The sequence below is a fragment of the Cimex lectularius genome, unplaced genomic scaffold, assembly GCF_000648675.2.
Source record: "Cimex lectularius strain Harlan isolate CLEC.00 unplaced genomic scaffold, Clec_2.1 scaffold6, whole genome shotgun sequence".
Lineage (NCBI taxonomy): Eukaryota > Metazoa > Arthropoda > Insecta > Hemiptera > Cimicidae > Cimex > Cimex lectularius.
This window is the reverse complement of record NW_019392677.1, coordinates 3,430,223-3,454,208: the sequence shown is the minus strand read 5'-3', so window position 1 is coordinate 3,454,208 and position 23,986 is coordinate 3,430,223. Positions and strand designations below refer to the sequence as shown.

At 39.1% G+C, this 23,986-nt stretch overlaps 2 protein-coding genes across 4 annotated transcripts in view; one reads left to right on the top strand and one right to left on the bottom strand.

Annotated features, from left to right (window-relative positions):
• The window catches only part of LOC106673825 (serine/threonine-protein kinase NIM1-like), a 117,148-nt gene that overhangs the window by 22,547 nt on the left and 70,615 nt on the right, over positions 1–23,986 (top strand). For 2 of the 3 annotated variants that reach the window (XM_014406131.2, XM_014406130.2), the window contains exon 2: positions 1,803–1,857. The exons of the other annotated variant lie outside the window; for it this stretch is intronic. The gene's annotated coding sequence lies outside the window, so the exon portion shown is untranslated. The remainder of the gene's footprint in view (positions 1–1,802; positions 1,858–23,986) is intronic. 3 annotated transcript variants of the gene reach the window in all.
• On the bottom strand, positions 14,846–18,991 carry LOC106673824 (cytosol aminopeptidase-like). Its single transcript, XM_014406128.2, has 11 exons — positions 18,707–18,991; positions 18,493–18,608; positions 18,244–18,421; positions 18,031–18,182; positions 17,870–17,972; positions 16,030–16,210; positions 15,779–15,925; positions 15,522–15,713; positions 15,314–15,463; positions 15,169–15,254; positions 14,846–15,112 (listed from the first exon to the last, which is right to left on the bottom strand). Exons 1-11 carry the CDS (start codon positions 18,815–18,817, stop codon positions 14,927–14,929), a joined length of 1,602 nt encoding a protein of 533 aa, XP_014261614.1. The 5' UTR covers positions 18,818–18,991; the 3' UTR covers positions 14,846–14,926.

Below are 23,986 nucleotides of genomic sequence, written 5' to 3'. Positions count from 1 at the left end.
TATTTTGTACTCCTTTAATTTTATAAGTCACTGGCTAGCATAAGGTTGTTAATCAACCTCCATAGCCTTGCAAGAGCTCCTTGGTGTAGGATCTGGCTAGCGGCTTTTCCTCTCCTAGTTTTGAACACTGTAAGAATCTGCACGTACATAGACTCTCACAAATTCATAAAACGTGTTCTGTGGTCTCTTCTTCATTCTGGAAGGATCTGCACTGTGTTTCTGTGTCTGTACTCCTATGCCATGACGGAGCCCAACCAAAATCCTGGTTCAATTGCGCTACCCTCCAGTAATACCCTTGTAAGTCTTGCGGATTGCCCTTCTATGAATCAATTAGCTTGCCTTATGCATGGGGTATTTTTCCACAAGTTTTGGATATGGATACCCAACGACTTTACAGAGTAATCGAAGAGATTTTGATGAAATTTGCCAAAAAAAAGAGATGATACGGTGTCCCGTAAAGGTTCTTTGTCATGGTTCCACGAGCGATTGCTCTGTAAATTTTAGCCTTATTTGTCTGATACATGCTAATTCTATCGTTTTTAAAGGAAAAGATATTCTCATGAAGATATAAGATATAAATATCGAAAAGATGTAAAATGTATACAAACGATTGCCCCGACTAACCTCTCTGAATGTGCTTTGTCCTTTTGTGTACCTCCAATGGCCACGACCTGCGTTCTTTCCATATGTCTGTCCAAAGTAGTGTCAGTAATATTGTATGTTAGAGTAGTGACTAAGTGTAGTCCCAAGATTTGAGTGGAAGTCGGTAGTTCTTCGTTGTTGATGTACATCGGAAGACAAGACTGTTTTCCAATAAATGTACTGGTAGTCTTGCCTACCACTTTTTGCACCAGTCTTCGATAATCTAAAAGTGTTCTTGGTTAGGATTCGGGTTAAAAGACAGAATCGCGATGCCATTCGCATTTATCATAATGACAATGTTAGGATAAGAATGTCCGTCGTATAAATGGGAGACAGGATAGGGCCACGAATGTACCCTTGTGGGACGACGTCTTGGTCTGTTACAGAGTATTCAATCAGTCAGTTAAATCTCTTTGTTTATCCACTTATCCATTTTGGTTTGGGACGTGTAAAGGATCGACAAGGATCAACTTTCTAATGATCGGCTGGTGTACAATCGTAAATCCAATACCAACGAAACAGAAAAGACTATTTCCTAGAATGTCAGTTGCTTCTCCAAAATTGTAAACTACATATTTATGAGCAATGTTTTATAATAAAAAATAATAAATACAAAAATCCGACCTTTGGCTCCGTCAGGACTCTGAAAGCGTAGTAAGCCGTAAATGTGCCCTCACCAAGGGCGAACAGCGAGATAATGCGATCCAAAGAATGCAAACAATGTCTTAAATGGCGAAAAAAGGGAGAGCGCGTAATTTTCAATCCGACAGATTTGTATATGTTTATCAATAATTAAAATGACAGTAATCATTTGACGACCAATTAATATTTGTTGTCTCACAATCTGGCGTAATCGACTTTTTCGCTTCCCCGATAAGCAATTATTATTACCTAAATCCTCCAATTAATATTAATATTACATATATAGCTGGTGCACGTAACAATTAGTTTCTGCCTTTTTCGGGAGGTTTATAAACTAAAAAGTAGCTTTTACAACAAAATAAATTTAGGATTTTACCCAAAGAAATATCTGCCTTAATATGGAATGCCTGAAATATGAAATGAATTGTTTTATTTAGCTGTTTTTTGAAAATGTATATATTTTATTTTAATTATATCTCAACAGTTTATTATTTTATGAAGAACGTGATGTGTTGCAGGCTGTATGCAGAAAGAAAGATTCGTTTGGAACAGATTCCACAGCAGCTAAATCAAGTCAGTTGAATCCATAGATCTGTAATATTTTCAGCCTTTTTCTTTCATGTGACACAACTCATCGGCAAAAGGTCGAAAAACGTCTGATCCATGTTGACATTTCACGATTAATCCTTCGGGAATTCTTTTCGGTGCTAACTTGTACGCCGGTGAAATGGAATTTTGCGAGAATTGACGGGAAAGGTTCGGGATGAAAGGTTTTCAAGGGGATGAAGATCCAGGGTTTTATAAAGGGCGACTGTATCGACTTGCTGCGGTTTGAGTTCAAAGTGGATTTGAAAGTCTCATGGATAGTAAGGTAAGATTTAGAGAAGGGAGCTTAGGCAACGGTTCGAAGAATTGTGGATTGGAGTGAATGTGTTCTTTGTAGGTTGGAACGATTCGTTGAAGCCCTTAGTTCAATTTTGTACGTTCAAATGGGTTGTAGTAGTAATACATACTGTCAAGTAGTCTTTAGAGTAGTTTAAATCTTCTGCTGTCCTTCCTTTTTGACTTGAATGTGGGGTTAAGACTACGACTTGAAGCCCTAAATAGCGGTCAATATTAGATGATCTGAGAGGGACGAGGATGAGGCAGTACGACTTAAAGTTAATGTTATTTGTTGTTTTCGTTGAGTATGATCCTCCATTTCTAGAACCATTCTTCTAAACAAGAGGTTTCGCAATGCCACTACGAATGGCTATTGGGTCTGGATTTGTTGAAATGGTGGCGGTATCATCTGTATCCGGATAAGTAAGGAATAATATATTGGATTCATAGGATTGCCTGGGAATTATACTGAATAAGGAATGGGACCAACGATGCTGCCTTATGGAACTCCCTCTTCGGCATAATGTATAGGGGCTAAGGATGTTCAAATTCGTACTAGAAAATACCAGAGAGAAACAGATAGATTTTGTGTGTGTGTGTGTGTGTGCGTGCGTGCGTGCGTGCGTGCGTGCGTGTGCGCGTGTGTGTGTGTGTGTGTGTGTGTGTGTGTGTGAGNAGAGAGAGAGAGAGAGAGAGAGAGAGAGAGAGAGGCAAAGAGAGACTGACAGACAGTGAGACAGGTAGAGAGATAAAGACAGGCTGACAGACAGTGAGAGAGAGGGAGAATGAGAGAGAAAGTGAGAGAGAGAGAAAGAGAGACTGACAGACAATGAGGGAGAGTGAGAGAGAAAGACAGACTGGCAGATAGTGAGAGAGAAAGAGATAGCGAGAGATAAAGACATCCTGACAGACAGGGAGAGAGAGGGGTGAGAGAGAGAGAGAGAGAGAGAGAGAGAAAGTGAGAGGGAGTGAGAGGGGCAAACAGAGACTGACAGACAGTGAGAGAGGGAGAGTGAGAGAGAAAATGAGAGCGAGAGATAAAGACAGACTGACAGACAGGGCGAGATAGAGGGGGAAAAGATTTGTAAATAAAATTTTCCATTGTCAAGTTGTAGTCTTAAGATTAATTTTTATTTATACGATAGATAAATACAATAAATAAATAAGGATATTTTTTGCGAAGAAAAAGAGAGACAGAATGACTGACAGGCAGTGAGAAAGAGAGAGTGAGAGAGAAAGTGAGAAGGAGAGAGAGGGACAAAGAGAGACTGACAGATAGTGAGAGAGGGAGAGAGATATATAGACAGGCTGACAGACAGTGAGAGAGTGAGAGAGAAAATGAGAGGAAAAGAGAGACTGACAGACAATGAGGGCACATGAAAAACTGGCATATTGTTCAAGGGTTATATGCATTCTACTCCTTGGTTTTTTCCTTAAATGCCAGCTCCTGACCCATATTGGGTTTTGGAGCCATCTGTAAACAGATAAGGTCAGCATTTACTTGGATCCCTTTCTCCCAGTCTGCTCTACAAGGTATTTTGATTAGAAATTTTTTCTCAAAACTGAATTTAGGGTCATGGCATTAGTAGGCGTCCTCAAAGTTCAGTTTAGCTGAAGCTCCCCTCGAAGCTTTACTTGCTTCTTGTTTCCTTGTTATGTCAGTAGGCTATTGGAGCCTGTCCCTGCGTTAGCCTATGAATTGTGGCTTTGGTCTCTCCCTGGGTAAAGATGGTGTAGTGGTGGTAGACTCAGAATGTAAAAAACACAAACGAACGTTTTAGATATTTTCTATGGATCTGTTACTCGCCCTTAACTATTTAAAAGCTCCGCCGTACTAACCTACTATGTAAATTACAGTTACAAATTTTAAAAAATCCTGTTAAAGGGTATGAACTGAGAGATAATAGCATAATGTTAATCCTTCCTTCAAAGGACCTAAATAAAAATAAACGTTATCTTCATGTAATTACTGGGTCGTCAGAAGTCATTAGTGAACTCGACAAGCTAAGTTTTGTAAACGGTGTAGTTTCGAGATTTTATAAAATTGTTCTAAAGCAGGACCTTTTTCATTTAAAAAAAAAGATGTATTTACATAGGAAATTTGGGGAAGTGTGTCATCAAACTATATCCACTTTTTTGTCGAACTTAGGAACTATTAGGAACACCTTTAAAAAAAAAGAGAGAGAGAGAGAGAAAATCAGACTGACAGATAGTGAGAGAGAAAGTGAGAGAGAGAAAGAGAGAGCGAGAAATAAAGACAGTCTGACAGAGAGGGGGAGAGAAAAAAAGAGACGGACAGTCCTTCTCTCTCTCTCTCTCCCTCTCTCTCTCTCTCTCTCTCTCTCTCTCTCTCTCTCTCTCTCTCTATCTATCTATCTATCTCTCTGTGCGCGCGTGTGTGAAGGAGCAAAATTTTTAAAGTGTTCCTAATAGTTCCTAAGTTCGACAAAAAAGTGGAATNGACTAAGTGAGAGAGAGAAAGAGAGAGCGAGAAATAAAGACAGTCTGACAGAGAGGGGGAGAGAAAAAAAGAGACGGACAGTCCTTCTCTCTCTCTCTCTCTCTCTCTCTCTCTCTCTCTCTCTCTCTCTCTCTCTCTCTCTCTATCTATCTATCTATCTATCTATCTATCTATCTATCTATCTCTCTGTGCGCGCGTGTGTGAAGGAGCAAAATTTTTAAAGTGTTCCTAATAGTTCCTAAGTTCGACAAAAAAGTGGATATAGTCTGATGATACACTTTCCCAAATTTCCTAAGTAAATATATCGTTTTCTTGAAATGAAAAAAGTCCTGCTTTAGAACAATTTTACAAAATCTCGAAACTACACCGTTTACAAAACTTAGCTTGTCGAGATCACTAATGACCTCTGACGACCCAGGAGAAAGGTAAAAAACTAGCACTTATTACAATCTTGGGTTAATGGCACTATAAAAATATTTTTTTTAAAGTTACTTAACTACAGCAACATTCTCACAAGCTTAATTGCCAGTGAATGCAGATTAAAATGCGATATTGATTTATCTCGGAAAATCAACCGTTTCAAAAATATACTATGTAATAAACGTGTTTTTTTTTTATAATTAAACGTTTAAAAAAAATAAAACCTATTATTTGGTATTAATCATGTTATCATATTACGCGATGCCTAAAATTTCGATATTAGATTAGTTAATTTGAACTAAAAAGGGTTAACAAAATTAAAACGGGCTAATTTGAACTTAAAAACAGTTCATTTGAAGCGATAAAAATAGGCCATTTGTCGGGAAAAAAAACCTGTATTTCTATCTAAAACAATTTTTCTATAATATCTTTCAAACTCACATCAGGGTATCTACATACCAGTTCAAATATGGCCACAATTCATGTTACATTTCGTCGTTTAATCTCTCCTCAGTCACAAACGTTTTTTTTCCTTAGAGACAGATGATTATATTGAAAATGTCATAACTAGAGAATATACCGAGTCATACGTACCATCCCACCGTTATTAAGTAACTTAAGCAGCTTTTCCTCGGTAAGTGTATTTAATCGGCTGTCTCGGGACCTGTCTTTGATGAAACTCTGGAAATCATAAATTTAAATTATATTTAAGTGCCTGCGCAGTTCAATTTCGCAACATTTCGCCAATAAAACAAATCGTTGAATAATATAAAAACCGAAATGTGATAAGAAACGTAATTACAAGAAGATAACGTTTATTTTTTATTTAGGTCCTTTGAAGGAAGGGTTAACATTATGTTATTATCTATCAGTTCATACCCTTTAACAGGATTTTTTTAAATTTGTAACTGTAATTTACATAGTAGGTTAGTACGGCGGAGCTTTTAAATAGTTAATGGCGAGTAAGATCCACAGAAAATATCTAAAACGTTCGTTTGTGTTTTTTACCTTCTGAGTCTACCACCACTCCACCATCTTTATCCAGGGAGAGGCCAGAGCCACAATTCATAGGCTAACGAAGGGACAGGATCCAATAGCCTACTGACATAACAAGGAAACAAGAAGCAAGTAATGCTTCGAGGGGAGCTTCAGCTAAACTGAACTTTGAGGACGCCTACTAATGCCATGACCCTAAATTCAGTTTTGAGAAAAAATTTCTAATCAAAATACCTTGTAGAGCAGACTGGGAAAAAGGGATCCAAGTAAATGCTGACCTTATCTGTTTACAGATGGCTCCAAAACCAAATATGGGTCAGGAGCTGGCATTTACGGAAAAAACCAAGGAGTAGAATGCATATAACCCTTGGACAATATGCCAGTTTTTCAAGCTGAAATTGTGACATTTCATTGTATGTGTATTGAACACTGTGCGTGGTAGATAAAAAGGCTGGGGATTATCAAGAGAAAAATAGAACTTGGACAGCCAGGCGGCACTGAAGGCGATTGCCGCATCGACGGTAAAGTCCAGAGTCGTTTGGGACTGCATTAGAACTTTGACCGATTGGGGAAAATAACAAAATTACCCTTGTCTGCAAGAGCACACAGGGAAGAGGGGCAACGAAGAGGCCGATAAATTGGGCAAGGAAAGTTCCATGGGTACACCTATTGGCCCGAACTCATTTGTGGCTTATCAAACTGCCAAAAACGCGGATTTATAAGAGTAATAAAAGTCCTCCGCTCAATGGGAATGTAGCCCAGGATAGAGACATTCGAAAAATTTATATTAGGACTATCGTTGAATTAACAGCAGAACTGCTAAATTTATGGGACGTGCTAGGACTGGAATAATAGTTGGACTGCTCACTGGACACTGGAGACTCCGGAGGCATATGTGTGGACTCGGAGTGGTAGAAACAAGCATGTGCAGATATTGCCAAGTACTCGAAGAAACAGCGGAACACGTCCTCTTCTGGTGCAAAGGCCTATGTAGACTGAGATTCACAATCCGGGGAGAGGAAAAGCTACGGCCTGAAGGATACACACGGAAGCCCTTGAAAAAGCTTTGGTGGCGGGAAAAAGCCTCAAGCTTAAGCTCTAGATTAAAAAAAAATGGAGATGCACAATAGACCAATACCGGTCGCGGTGCACAGGTCGTAAAGACGCCGGCTCCTATACAATCTAATCTAATCTTGAGTTTTGAACAACATTGCTTTCTCCTGTCGGCATAATGATTTATGTGACGCGTAAGCAGAATGTTGCTAGATTTCCTACTAAATCAAATTATGAAATATGAAAAGTGGCGAGTTAATGAAGATTCTTGTACGATTGTCGAATCATCTACGCTTCATTTAATTCGTGTCATCAGGGCTGAGTAACTTTTTTTTTACTTTTGCTTCTGCGTCGTTTAATGATTAATCAGAGTCGAAGGAGGTCAACGATCCGGTCGTAAACAGCTCCCGAGTTACGTCATTTCCCAGGCATCTCCCTATTCCGGCCGATTCCGTAATAAAACAACCGTTGGTCCGAATTATTTCCGCCCGTTCGCTTCCGGCAAATTGTCACTTCTTGACCGTAAATTACCTGGGGGATTGGTTTCCCCCCGGTCTATTGTTTTTGGTTGATACCTCTATCGAATTACAGGGTTTCACTTTTGGGTCAGGCGGTCTTTGACTTTCCATCTCTTTCGACGATTCTGAAGAAGTCTTGCGCCTGTTTTGTAGGGTGAAACGAGACCGTTTTCTTCGGAGAATATGGCTTATGGACGGGGCCTGTCAGGTGGAATAAGTTTGACTTTCTGTTTACGCGTCACAAAAATAACAGGCATGTCAGTAAAAAAAGCGTTTAAATTGCAACGAACTCCTCCGTTGTACACATTTTTATTTATGATATGCCCAAAAATGAGAGTGCACTTACCACTAGGCATATGACAGCCATATTAATAAGTCATCCCTCTTCAACACAAGCTTCACTTGCTACAAAACCACATACCATCAATTGAAAACTAAATCAATCTTTGGAAAATAAAGAAAGTTTAACCCTTCAAAATCACAACATATCACCATTAGTATGGTATATATGGTAAAAAAGGATACTAGGAAGATGGGTTTGTGCTGCCCAGGCACTGCAGCCTTTTGGCTTATTGAACTTTCTTAGTTCCTTAGCTCAGTGTAATAGACTCAATCCTCATCCTTAGAAGTATCAGATCGTGACTGTCGCTGCTGCAATTTGATATCCTAAGTTTTTTCTATTGAGCTGTTGCTTCGCATTCGAAGATGATATGGGTGGCTGTTCCCCCTCCTCATAACATAATCTGCAGATGGGATCATCGTTGTATACGCCCAGTTGTGCCCGGTTAGTCGTCCTACCACTCCTCGGAGTTTGGCCCTCTGCAAGTGCAGCAATGATTTTGCCAGTCTTGGTGAGGGTTGTTTCATCATAAGTCTAGTATGTCTAGGACCGCTGGAGTTTATCCACGTCTCGTTTGTTTTACTTGGATCCATTAGGTGATGAAGGATTATATATTTTGTTTTTGTTATCCCAAGTATAGTTTCGGGGCCTATGTATGGTTTTGCAGATCCTCTCTGTCCAGACTGTCTGCTTTCTCATTACCAAAAATTCCCCTGTGCTCTGGCACCCAAGATATCACCAGGTTGTTGTGTTTCCCCAGGTTTTTGAGATTTTGGATGGCTGACATATCACCTTTACATTCCACCCTGAGACTTGTCCCAACATATACTTACAGAATGAACCTGTTCCTCAATCCGAAAAAGTTAACTATTTAGGACGTTTGAGAGAAGTCTAACTTGGAATACGACTTAGACACTTAGACCGTTAAAATCAAATCTTTGTGGATGTACGGGTGCCAAGCTTATGGATCGGCCAAATATTCAAAGATTACAAAGTTTTCAATCCAAAATTGTAATGCTAATTGTTTTTGCCCCTTTTTGCGTAAACAATGACACATTTTACAGAGATCTTCATGTGCCAACTTTTTTTCCCCATGTAAATTGGAAAATCACACTAACACACAAATACGATTACTCCATTGCTCACAATTACCACATAAAAAGATACCGACTGAAAAGATCGGCTGCCAATGGGTAGCTGTATCTATAATGCCCGTAATGTCGGAAATCCACTTCCTGGTTATATACTGGTGACTGGCGATAAGGGTAGAAAATTTCAGGTGTTTCTACTCACCATATGAAACATAAAACTTCCTATAAACCCCTGTCCAAATCTCAAAGGTAAAGAAGTAATTTCGGGTTTTCGTTGTTGTTTTTTCGACTTAGGTGCACTAAATTGTTTATAAACGTCAAAATTACCGATTGTAGAAAAATCTGGTTTGTGCCACCTGAAATAATGTTAAATTTGCTGTAAGAAAACTTATTTACATTGTAGAATTGATGAAATAATTCTTCACGAAAAATTCAGGAAAACTAAAACATTGAATTTTTGATTTTTTTTTAAATGTTGGCTTGGTAACTGTTAATAACTACAAACTCCTGGAGCTTTGCAAATTCCCTCAAAAGTTCCCTATTCAATTAGCTCCCAGTAGTATCCCCACCTCTTTGGATTGCGCTTCCTGAAGGCCCAAAAATTTTGCATTTTGTTGGGGGAAAAAAACGTCTCCATGAAAGGGGGCTCAATTTTTACAGAAAATCCGACCGGCTCTTGAGTTTCGTTTCAGTTCTTTATTGTTCGATTCAATCAGTTTGCTTTATGTAATCAGCTGACAACGACATCAGGGTGGTTTATATTATGACGTTGTTTCTTAATGATCATCTTTCTGACATGCATTTCGTTTACGGTTACTGGAACGTAATGCTGCAAGGAGAGAATACGAAGTAGTTTTCATCGAAACGTTCCAGCAGATCGCACCTTTCAACGACTTCATCAGAGGCTGAGAGAAAGTTGTTCTTTCACTCTAAGAGCAAGGGAAGACGATCAGCGAATTGATGTAGATGAGGAATATATCAACTCTTGGTGGTCATTTCGTTCAAAACTTTGCACCCTCGTAAAATGGTAAGAGTACAATCCTTCCCGACGAAGGGTATCCCAATATCTCCATTGTGAAACACCAAGATCTATACATAACGCACGTGTATTAGTTTCGGGATCACTTTTAACAAAATGCAAAATTTCCTCATGTGCATCAATCCCTCGTTCTTGGAGTGAGAGAACCAGTTTCCCTCAGCCCTGATGAAGGTGCGATTTGCTGCATTCTCTCCTTGTAGAGGTAGCATAACCGTTGCAGTACGTAAATGAAATATCAGGACGATTGCATTCATTAGGAAAAAAAGACATAGTTTAAATCAGTAACCTGTGGACGTTGTCAGCTGATAACATAAATCAATCTGATTGAATCGAACAATAAAGAACGGCACCTAATCCTATTTATAAAGCAATGAATTTAAAATGGCGTTTCGATTTTCATATGCAAACAATACCGTGTAATTTATAATCCGTATCTTTTTGTACCATAAGTTTAATGTTAAATGAAATTTATGGGCCCGAGCCCCATTATTTAAGAAAGAAACCTATTTCATCGCTCAAAAATTGATAATCAAGATAAATGCTCAATTTCCGTACTGAACAAAACATCGCAATAATTCACATCAAATAATGTTAATTAGTATTTTGCTATTGCGGACCAATATAATTGATTTATGAGGTGAAGGAAAATAAATAGAATGAAATATATTTCCGATCTTATTCCTATTAAACTCATATTTTTTCCCCTTTCTTTTATTTTAAAATAGATACCCCACATTTTGAACTTCTCTCTCACCTCATCCTATTTTCCTTCAGCCTGGAAGGAAGCCCTAATAATTGAATTACCGAAGAAACCTAAACCCACATCTCAGTTGATATTCTCTTAGGCATTTATGATAATAAGTGTACTATTATTGTTCTACTTGATTTTACCAATGCTTTCCGTAAATCGTAATTTGCTTATTTGGAAACTGACCCATCTTTTTGGTTTTTCTTCTACTGCTACTAATCTCATTTCCTCCTGTCTGTCAGAACTCGGAGAGGTAAAGCTTCAAATTCCATCTCCTCTTCTCTCTCAATTTCAGCTGGTGTACTTCAGGGCTCTATTCTTGGACCTTTACTCTTTTCCATGTTTCTAAATGATCTTCCATTAGTTCTTAATTTTCCCAATTTCATCTTATGCTGATGACACTCACCTGTACATTCAGTGTCCTACACTCTTCTGCTTCCTCGCTGGCTTGTTTCGGTCCACGGGATCTGAGTTTTTAAAAACGACATGAATCATCTCCTTTTTGTTTTTCCCGTTTCCGTTTTTGTGCGAAAAGTTTGGGATAAAGTGTAATTTAGATCTACCAGATTCACTTTTTAAAAGTACTTTGGACTTGAATCTCAGGTGTGATGTTCCAACAAACTCTTTAGCGTCCACCAACGACCGCTATTTTTTTTTATGTAAGGTCTTGGTTGAGTTGAAAGAGTTAGTGTGACGAGCGGGATTCGAACCCACGACCTTTGCTCAATACGCCGTAGCTCTAACCATTGAGCTATCATGATTTCGCATTGAGCCGAAGGTCGTGGGTTCGAAACCCGCTCGTGATACTAACTTTTTCAACTCAACCAAGACCTTAAAGAAAAAGAATAATTAATTGAAAGAAATAATTTGGTCAATAATACAACTAAACATAATGGATTTCATTCAATTCTTACACTGGACTTAAGTATTTGAGACGCGTCAGAGACTCGCTGAAGCTCATGAAATTGTTTAATAAAACTTATCTCCTTGCAATTTCCATATTCGATCAGACTCTGACTTGTGATATGCCTGCGACTGTAATTTATTCGATTATTAGACCGTGCTTTGCCCATCCCAATTATCTCCGACCTCTGGAAAACCGGTCACGGAATACGGCAGAATTGTGAGTCATAGACTTGAAAACCGATCAGAACATGAAAATGTTTCATTTTTGTAACATCGATTTTGTACAATAGGCATTCGTTAAAAAAAAAATTGTATTACCAGTGGATGTTGTGGAATTAAGACTGATCTTTCCAGGAGTTCCTAATAAATCATATTTACATATTTACAATAAACCCTGGTTAACACCTACATAAAATTTAATAATCGAGTGTAATTACTTTTGGATAAAGGTTTTATTTAAAGTTACTAAATAAACAATACGTACAATCAAAATACGTCAATAAGATGTACTGCTAGGAACTGACGTATTTTCTTATTCGGTCACACATGAGGTGTTTAGTCGTCTAATTTAAATTTCTAATAAGGTTCGATTTGTCCTTGTTTTTCGAAATCCGGGGAAATTAAAAACACAGAAATGATACCTTGTTTAATTTTTCTCCTTAGAATAAAAAATTTTAATGAGAAATGTACGGTGTGCGCGAGGATCCGAAAAATAATTAGCACAGGGGACAGTTGAATAAATAAAAATCAGATCGATTTGTCGTTTCTGAATAAATAAAAGGTCTTCGGCACAAGGGTTTCATTTTACGACTATCTGCGGACCAAAGAAAAGGGTACTTTTAGGACGAAAGGGTGAATGGCGGTGACAGACATGGAATCGACCTTTTTTAAACAGTTGTACGGCATGCAATGTTTATCGTTGAGTTTATTTCAACCTTCCACGGCCAAAACAAATAAGACGGTTCGATCATGAACGACCGGTTTTTAGAAACGTTTCCCTTATGATAGCAAACGACAACAAACTCAACAAGATATTTTCAATAGAATGCCGCAGCTTTATCGTCTCAGGACATCCTGGACATTTCACATGAATCGTTGGAATTCGATCAAACTTCATAACCCAACCCACACAACAACTTTCATAATTAAACTTTAATTGTATACACTATTTACAGTATACATGCATCAGAAATAATGAAACATGAACACCATCAGGCCTTTGGAGCTTTATTTTAACGGACTTGTGGCGGCTAGAATGTACAGGGAGATCTAGACGGCATGTCGATCTAGATGGCACTTGCAAAACCTACTGAGAAGGCTATATAATTCGCTATATAATTCGTTAGTGATCGTGAATTCAACTATAATGAAGGTATATAATACCTGTAGTTTACATGCAGCAGAAATAATGATACAGGAACACCTCCATCAGGCCTTTGGAACTTTATTTTAAAAGATTTATGACGGCTAGAATATACAGTGAGATCTAGAAGGCATGTCAATCAAGATGGCACTGACAAAACCTACTAAGAAGGCTATAACATTCGTTAGTGATAAGTGAACTATAATGAACGTATAAAATGTCCGTAGTTTACATGCATCAAAAATAATGATACAGGAACACGTTCATCACACTTTTGAATCTTTATTCCATTATTATCATCGGACTACCAAGTGGGTATGTCCCATTTTAAAAATAATTTTGAACCGCGGTTATAAGTTTCCGAGCTGCTCTAGTGAACGAGGTAGTATTATGAGGTCGGGGTTTGAGAACAACTGTACCTTAGCCGGATGGTACCAGTCAACCGAAGCCAGAGGTAGTTTGCCTTTTCTATATCCCCAGGGGTAGCTAAAGGCGTATTACTTGAGGTTGCCAGAAGCACATCTGAATCTGGCTGGCATTGCACTTACAATACTTCAACTGAGAATCTATTTTTAGCCCAAATTGTCACTTAGGATAACCTTCTGAAGTATTGACGTCTGTTCACGGGACACCGTAATGGCCCACTGGTGAGTCCCCTGGCGGGTATTTAGAGTAGACCCTGTTGTTCGGTGGTGCTTTCATCGACTTTCTTTACTGAAGAGGTGATTAGAAATTCGACCTTCTCTAAATAGATAGTATAGTTAGTCAATTGCCTTTCAGTACCTAGTGAGCGACTTTCCAATGCTATGCGGCACACAGTTGAGTATATGATGTCGGCCCACCCCTTCAGAAGGGCGAAGCTGGAAAAGTCACAGGATTAACACGGACAACTTGTGAGGTGTCACTTCTGTCTTAAGAATCATGTGACATTGCCCATGTGCCAAGTGCGCACGCTAAAGAACCTCATCGTCATTCTGATGACATTGTGACCCCCATGGGAAATAATGTTCACTGGATACCCTGTAGAAATATTCCTACATGTAATAAAATAATAGGGGAGGGCTAAAATATTGATTGTATTCCTACACGCTTTCTATATGGGGCCAAAGACACCCTATTACGTGGGACTCATCGAACTATCTTCTTCTGCATGAGGACACGCGAGCTATGGCCCAAAAGAAAGTTTACATATGTCAACCGCGTATGGCCGATTCAGAATCGGGTTAGGATGATTCTGCAGTTCAAAACTCTCTGGGTCCTATCGTACTTTTGACGCGCAACGAAATGAAACCAATGAATCTCAATGGGTTTTTGAATGCTGTTTCTATTGGGGTAAAAAATTTACAGTATAAATGACATATGAATAGGAGGGAAGTTCGGTAAGGATGTTGAAAAGTGAAATATCTCGAATTCAAATTGAGAATCGGGATTTTTCATCCAATTTGATATTTAGCATAACCTCCTGATGTATTGACATCTAGCTGAAAGTTCATTGATTGTCAATTTTGTGACATTTAAGTATTCTGCTCTCGGGTAGGAGCCCGTCGATTCTTCAATGGGCGGGTACGCCGATTTGAATAGCTGAGCTCTCGGCCTTGGCCTAGCGTGTTCAAGGGCGAGAAGACGTCCTATTCATCATGCACCCTCCTCAATTAAAATAACTGTTTGTACTTCATGTCACGTCATAGCATTAAATTTGTTTTCCCCAATTTGTTGTTGTTATTTCAATGATTGAAAACTTCCGTTTAAACGAGCGTTGAAATGTCAATGATTTAATTGTGTCACAGGTAAAAAACAAGTATATATACAATATTATCGTATATCGTTAACATTTGGTTGTGTTGTTGGTATCGGTCGGTGTCGAAAGTTGTTTCAGGAACTGGATTACTGTTCTTGTTGGCCTGCCTGTCATGTAGCCTTCCCTGTAATACGGAATCACCTTGCCAGTTGTGAGGAGTCCGACACCGGTGATGTCCAGATGCAAGAACTCGGCGCATTTCGGGGCGAACTCCTGTAAAAAAATTCAGTTTGGTCGCGGAATTTATATACGGATTTTCCTGTGCTTACATTTAGAAAGGCGGCACCAAGTGCGGTTTCTCCGTCTTTGACTTCTCCCATGTAGCCAACGTTGTGCATGTCGACTCCGATGTGGTCTGAAAATAAAACAAACAGTAATAATAAAGAATTTATGTTGTTTGTTAATCCGGGTTACATTTGTTCCTCCTGTCGTAGTGATCCCATAGAGGAAGGCGGACGGCCCGGTCACCCGTGTCTGCACCGGCCGACCTGAGCTCTTCGTAGATTGTGTCGTCAGTCGAGTACGCTCCCGACGCTCCCGAACCTAAAGCTGACCTAATGCTCTCTGCAAAGAGTCGTTATGTTACAACGGATGGGATCGGGTATCGGGGTGACAAACTTACTGGTCAGTGTCGCGATTGAGACGGTCAAGCAGGGGGAAAACTTGTTGGCATAAACGAGGGCGTCCGCGAGAGCCACTCTGCCTTCGTTGTCCGTGTTCTCGACCATGATTGTCTGGTCGCTGAGGGCCAGGACGATGTCTCCTGGTTTGACGGCGTTCCCACTCGGCATGTTCTCGAACAGAGGAATCAGACCTAAGGTCGGACGTGTAAATTTCCTGGCGAGAAGGCTTAATTCATAGAGATAGCGAGGTATATACCAACGATATTCATGGGGTATGAGAACTGTGCTGCCGCTTTCATGGTTCCGATGATCGTCGACGCACCGGCGCAGTCGCCTCTCATTTCTGACATCCTCTCACACTCTTTTAAACATATGCCGCCCGAGTTGTAAGTCGTCCCTTTTCCTGCGAAGAAAAGACATCCGAGAGTGAGAACGTCCGTGTAGTACTACATACTGTCGTGGTAGAGCGGCGAGCAAGAACATCCAAAGAGATCAAAACACACGTACCTACCAAGACGACAGGTTTATCATTTTCACCACCGCCGCAGTACGACAATTCTAAAAAGTACGGATGCGAACAGGACCCTTTCGCCATGTTGAAAAAGGCGTTCATCCCGTTTTTCAGGATCCATTTGTAATCTCTGACCTGGACGTTAACTCCACACGGGCACAGATAATACAACGCAGCCTACAAAGGTCTTTGTTAAGTGCTAATGGAAAATTAATTAATAAAGAACAATTCAAAATGGAGCATCAGTCTCGGCTGAAATTCGGTCAAACCCACGCTAGACAAAATCGTCTTGAAATAGCCTGGTAACGATCTAATTGTAGATTTTTTCTGCAACATTTATATGTACTACAAGTAAAATTATTGATATATGGAAATTAAAAAAAAAAAAAAAAATCCGTCTCCAGATGGAAAAATCATTTAATGATTCTTGTAGTGTTGGTCTGCGATTTGGTGAACTCGTGCTGAACCGGCACTAGATCACTGATTGGGTACATATTCCTCACTGAAGATGGTGCAATGCTGAAATGCGTTTGTGTAGTTGAATAACCCGTGAGTGAAGACGACCCAATAAATGACCGTGCCGGTTCATCTTTCTAGTGACTACGTCTCGATCCCCAGCAGATCTCGAGGCCACTGCCTCTTTAATCTCCTAGGAGAATTATTGAAAATAATACGGGATGTTAAGCTTCAAAATAAGGCATTAGGTTTTATTCGCTACTTTTCCAGCAAAGGTTCTATGTTGAAAAGGTGAGCCTATAAGCACGCGTCTTAATTGGAGGATAGAATAGATATAATCTCAAAAGTTTAAATAAATATCGGGGTGTTAGAGAGGTCAGTGGTGAAGGCTGAATACAGGATGAGACGAACAAAGTACTCTGTGTAACTCTAGCCTTAACAGGATTGTCAGAGAAGGACTAGTTGGCCTAAAAGAAGAGGAAGATGAGAAAGTAGATGAACGAAAGTATGCTCTTGAGGGGCTTCTCGTGATGGGAATGTGTAGAGAAGGCTTGAGCAGTAGGGTTAGGATGGATCGAGAAGTTAGTGTAAAAGTTTCTTTGGAATCAGGAATCAATTCGTTGACAAAAGGAACGTTGTGGTCGTTCTGGGTAGTGAACATTGGAAATATTCTGAGGACTTTTGATTGGAAGGATCATCGGATACGCCGGATGTTGGATGGCTTAGCAGAATCCCACAGTTCCACTGCTATGTCCCAAGTAATCGCTAAAAGTTTGTATAGGATAGTTGAATTTTGACAAGCAAGGCAGATTTTGGTCCTGGAAGTCTTCAGTAAAGTTCTCTTAAGACTTGTGTGGGGATTCTACGTCAGTCTTCTGCCTAAGTAAGTTGTAAGGACTTGAATGGAAAACGGTGTCTCTTTGTTGTTGGCAGGGAGAGTGAAAGGGCCAAGAATTTTTTTCAATGTTCAAACAGAGAAGAGAGCCTTGCACTACGCTTTTGGCACCAGTCTTCGATAAGCTCAAGACGTTCTTGGATGTTGGACATAGCTTTGATAGGATTTGAGTTAGAACAAAATTGAGGTATAGTCCGCGTAGGCAGTGATGTTGGTGTTGGAATGTCTAAGTAGGTCAGCAGTATAAACGATACCAAGAATGGAACCAAAAATGCTTCCTTGTGAAACGCCGGCTTGTATTTTTGACTTCCGAGAACTCATTGCACCTCGCCGTTTTAAATTTTATCATCTTTAGCAGTATATTAATTTCAACTGTGATACCTTACTAAAATTAAAATCCCTCAAAGTAATAAAAAATAACTATTTTTGAGTCTTTCAGTACTTGTCTGATCCAGCATTCTGATGCAACTATTTCTAAGTCTAACCTTAACGAATTCTCTCGGTGTGAGGATATTTGCAGGCAGATCGGATAGCCTTCTGGCCAAGTTTTGTGCCCTGGCTTTAACGACACCTCTCGACCAGTTGTCCCTAGAAGTTATTTTTGTTAATTTTGGCCTTTATGTTTGGGCTAGGACTCGGAACTTACGCGCAAGCACCTTCGCCGTAGAGGGCGACTTTGGGACGGACGTCGCGTTCCTCCTCGTTCCTGAACTCTTGAAATCTCCAGAGGCCTAGGATGGCACCTTCCGCCGCGGCCTCCTCGTTAGTGAATCCTTCAACCATGATGTTTTCTATTGTCTGAAATTATAATTTGATTTTTAAATGTTGACAATTTTGATTTTTTTTCCGAAAAAGGGACCTGTTTCTGTAAAGCTCGGGCGCCGACTGCCGACGCGATCCTGATGTTCTCTTTGCATTCGTTGAGACATTCTTTGCTGTTCATTCCCGCTTCTTTGTGGCCGAGGCCGGCCACTGCAACACCGTAAAACTCATCCAGCCCATTGAAAACTCTCGCGTTGCCCAAATCTATCCCCGAGCTATTTTGAATCACGCGGTAAAAAAATTGAATAAAAATAACGTGTTAAAAATATGTTCATTGACGGCTTACTTGTTCAAAAGCGCTGAAATCCTCCCTTCAACTTTGGCATCGAAGACTTTGCCATATTTAGTCAGCTCGTATTTCCCTTCTTCGCAAGTGTTGTAGGCTCCTAGGACGAGGCCTCGCTAAAAGTAAACGCCGAAATCATTTGAAATTAAAAAAAAAATGTTTGTCTGTTGTTACGCCTAGGAAAAGATGACTAGAAGCTTTATGATATTTTTACCTTCCCTTCGCAAAGTTGTTCTTCGTAAGAGCAGTCTCCGCAGCCGACCGGGTGGTAGTGCCTTCGAATGCTTTGATTTATTAGTACCCGGAGTGTCCTCTTCTGGAACATACTTGTTGTGTTGGCGTAGTAAATTTTGTGTCAGATTTTATACATAGATTTATTTATGTGATTAAAAAATGTGACCTAGGATTTATTTTTCGTGGTTCATGATCATATGGATATTTTGTCAGATGTTGTATCCCTTTATATGTACCAATTAATTTTCACTTTCATTGTTTCCCGATGAAAGAGGACAGATTTTCAGACAATTTCTCGACAACAAAATATATACATTTAGTAAAAATAGGATTTTGTTTTTTTAACTAGTTCGTAAACATTTCTAAGACCTGCTTGATTTCCGATGTGGCAGAAGCCGGGATTTAAAAGTAAATGGCAGTGCAAGCCTTGAAATCCAAAATAGTTTCACTCACGACTTTTCATGTGACTTGGGATCGTTCAATGTGCCTTTATTTATCGGAAGCTTCCAGTAAACCGTTGCAAAATCCTTTCTTAAATTAGCTTACATTATACAATCTGCACTCAAAATTTGCGCAATTTTGATACACTAAGTCCGGTAGAAAAGTTTACAAGTTTTAGTAACAGAGTTAAAACTCAAAGTATAAATTAATGGACGCGAAAAATTGATACTAGGATCGTAACTTTAAGTACTTTTGTTGATAAATTCAATTTCTTCATTTCTTCTACTACCTGTTGCCATCTTCAATGTAAGTTTGTAATTCCCCGGAGGGCCTCCAGAACTTTTCAGGCTTTTTTAGCGATGAAATGAAGTTTTGCCCTTTATTATATACGATGAAACACAAGGGTCATGCCCGCCTTGATAGATAATATTTATAATGAAAATTAAAGTTTATTAGTTAGGCTATTAACTCGTAAAAATTGAAATAGTTTGTCAATGTTTTCTTTTTGATTTCATAATATTTGATTTATTGTTTTTTTCCATTAATAAAGTTTTGTAGAACCCTGAATACGTGAAAATCGAAACACATCCCAGGCAACCTTCTGAAATTTGTAGAGCGTCTGTAAAGGCACGTGGGCGCGAGTGTTAATTGCAATTAGCCAATAATGGTTGGTTTTGGTCAATTGCTCCAATTGTGTGCGGCTTACACTGGAATTGGTCGAGCGGAAGAATCTCATAATAAAGCTCCCCTTTTCAACCCAGGACCTTCTTGGGATGTTAACCGGCTTTTTAAGTTGTAAACGGCTTCATCAGTATTTTTCTCTCAGAACTTGTTTTCGATCACTTTTCATTCCCAGTTATCAATCTTTTTAAAAAGTGGATCGCATTGCGTTTTAGGAGGGAATCGCAGATTGAGATGCGCTATAAGAAATTCTCATTCCACATGTAAAGAACTCATCAAGCATATCGAGCTGTTGTCATGTTGAAACTCTTGCATGAGATATGTTAACTGCTTCTGATTTCTTATGTCGTTGCATGCTATTTGTGTTTAAAACTCGAATTAAATTTACCTAACCTAACGAAATATACTGACCTAGCTCAAACCATCAAACCCTCCTCACTTGCCTACACGATCCCACATCCTGACATAATCTAACCTAAGCAGAGCCTAAATCGTCCCTAACCCTAACCTAACGTAACACTAACCCTTTATAACAGCCATGTCTGACCTAACTCAACCCAACCCATGCGCACTTCCTGATAACGCGAAAATATTCAAGCAAAAAATAATTGTGTATCCAGCCCAAAAACAGATCTAAGGTTAAGTAGGAAGTATAGCAATCTAATAGTCCATAGTAGTCCGATCGTCAATATTGACTTCGTTGATTGATCTTTTATTGAACGGATATATCTAATATCTATAAGATAATATCTTCATTTTTATTCCAATCGGGCATTAGTCCATATAGAATATAAAAATGACCAATTTTTTTAAAAAATTCTCTATCGAAGCACGGTATTATCCAAACATAAGAGATAAGAAGTTAAAAACAGGCAGGAAATCACTCTTTATGATACTTCCGTGCAAAGCACGTTAATCTCAACACAATTAAAACACCGCTGAGCTGAAATACGATTCGGCTTTTCTGATCCCAACACAAATAAAATAGGTCTACAGAAACAAAAACAACGGGGTAAAAATAAAATTATCCGGCGTGGCTACAATATCGCCGCAGGAGTAGTAAAAGCCTCTTATCTATTTATGGGATAATTCCGTACAATTTGCACCTTAAAGACATAATAAAACAATTTCACTCAGGATTATCAAACTAATGTTATATACAATAATAATCCAGCCGCTCTGAAGTCGAACGCAACTTCATCAACGGTCAAGGGCGGACAAAACGCTTTGCGTCTTACAAATCAAAATTTCCGCTTCTGATCAGAGCAAACCACTTACTTGGGGAGGTGCTTTCTCCAAAATAATGCGTTATTTGTTGTCACCGTTCATATTTTCCTAGCAGTGTAAGCAATTTCCCCATTTGTCTAGTAAAAATAGCATTCATTTTAAAAAATGCACTATTTTATTAGCATTATATTAGCACAACTTGTAAAAATACTAGATCTTTAACAAAAATTACGAATAAAAATACCTTAACTAGAAATGTTTTTGGAGTGTGTAAACAATAATGAACACAATAGGAATAAAATCGAATTATTACAAAACGCCATGGACTTATTTTACAAGCTAATGCTCGTATTAATTGAGTAACTAGAACCCAATGGAGGAAATTAAGCTGACAGTCAACCACATAGTCAACCAACTAAAATTATAGTAAAACTGCTCACTCTGGTGGCTTTTGAACTCGGGGCATCATATATTGCCGTAAGAAGAGACTCCGCAATGAATCCCCTGTACACATCACATCCATAATTAAAATGGGGTCGGAATATGAGAGGAAACTAGGAGTAAATCTGGGAGATGTTGGGTTTTCAGGACAAGGTCTGATCTAGTACAATCCCAAGGTTCTTGACTGAAGGGAAATGATTGTTAATTGATAGGACTGTTCTATGTTCAAGATAAGCCCTCATAAGATTTTCAGCGGCCTAGGAGGTTGAGTTTAAGTCTTCCTAAATAAATACAAGGTACAAACTTGTAAGTCAGAAATTGGTAAGAAGAAAAGGTAAATTTGAGACTTGTAAATAAAGGTGAAAAAGGCAACATTAAAGAGATTTTGGGAAGTCATTAATGTAACAGCAAAACAGCGAAGCGGAGTTGCTTGAGCCCTGAGGAACTCCAGAAGTGATGAATATGAAAGAGGATGGAGGCTGGTTTGGGAAGGAGACTTAATTGAGAACGTCTGAAAGGAAGAATGGCACGAGCAGAAAAACAGATCAAAGGATTTAGAAAAATCGAAAAGGTCAAATATGGCGATTTTACACTGGTCAGTAGAAGTTTGTATGTCGGTGGTGATTCTTAGTAGCAAAGCAGGTTGTATGGAAAACCTAGGAAACCAGATTGGAAAGAAGCAAAGAGATTTGAGTTTTCTGAGTAGGTAGACGTTTGCAAAGGGGTTTAGGAGGTTAGAATGGATATTGGTCGGAGTTCACTGGGTAAAGCAAGATTAAAAATTTTATTTACCGGTTTTAAAATAGTTGACTTTCTTGATTTAGGAAATATAGAGTTCTGAAGGTTGGTACGACGGAATGGAGGGTGGAGAAGCAGCGTCGGGAAATCTGGGAGACATAAGGCGGCCAGGCCTGATCTAGGGCAATCCCAAGCTTCTTGACAGTGGGACAGAAGGAAATTGGTTGTTAATTGTAAACGAAGGAATAGAAGTTAAGAAGAAATGAATCCGAACACAATATCCTGGAAAGAATAATCTGGGTCAGAAATATCGAGTTCTGTGAGGAAAAAGTCGCAAATGTAGGAATGGGAACGAGTAGGTAATGGGATACAACAAACTGCCTCGTATAGATACCCATAAAAACTTAATTCAATATTGAGTAAAATACACGGATAAAGAAATATCTATGGAAATTATGGTCGGCGCCGGATTTCGCGTCTCTAATCCAAATCCGGCCCGGAGGACCAATAATTTTAATAGAGCAACCTTTAATAAGAAATAATTCAATAACATTTTTTCTGTAAATTCTATAGGTGGTTTCCAAATTAGCATTATTATAGAAGTATAAGTTGAACCTGGTGGTCGAGTTGATAGGGCTTCCAAGTCACATTTTCCACGCTAGAGGGCTGGGTTCAATTTTCTTCAATTCAAGTTTCTTACCTCTTGTCAACTACACTCCACGGTTAGTTGGACGTTCAGCGATCCTATGTCCCAAAAATTACTGTAATAGAAGACGACTTAACATACTAGATTGGAACAATTCCCACCTAATAACTCTGTTTTATGTTCATTCAACTTTAAGGCAAAGAGTAATTACTTTCTTTACTTACTACTACTTTTTTTACTTTTGAGATGGCCCGGCAGAATTTCTCCTGAACCGATGGCGCATTTTAGTCTAGTTTCAAATTTTTACCTTTTGTTGCAGAAAAATTATTCAAGGTACCTCAGGCCCAGTTCCACTTCATCATTTCAAATACGATCCTATACATCCTGACACATTATTTTGAAGGAATTTTACGCTAAAAACAATGGTTCAATCGGATTTTAAATTGGTTAAAAAATGACAAAGTTATGGCAAAAATGTAGAAAAAACAGTCTTTGATTTGCTTTTTATTAATCGCATTTCATGTTCCAACTGCCTGCCTTACGTAAAGATGCAAAGATTTGCTCTTTTTAACGACTCTTCACCGGTGCTTAAAGCGGAGTCAGGGGAGATGGATTGACAAGCATTTTCTATCCTTTTCGCATTCTTCAACTTAGATTGCTGGATTATGATTGGCGTAGACACTGTTTTTTAAATGGCATCACAGAAAATAGTCAGGTGGAGTTAAATCCGGGTGACCGAGGAACCCAACAGATCGGTCCATGAGGTCCTATCCATCTATCCCGGAAGTGGTGATTCAAATAACACCTCACTTGCAAAATTGTGTGCGGGGCGTCCATCAAGCTGGAAAATCATTCTTTGTCGTTGTTGAAGAGGAACTGATAGTGTTGGTAAACCTTCCTCAAAAATTTGAGGAACAGCACCAGCAGAAGTCTACACCAAGCGTTGATACTGTGAACCACCTAATGGTTTAGTATAACATTAGAGGAGAAGTTGGATTTAGTTAGTCCATTGGATAAATGGAAGAACGCTCTCTTCAGCCTCCCAAATCGACATTTGTGCAAGGAACGTTAGACGCCTGTCATAAT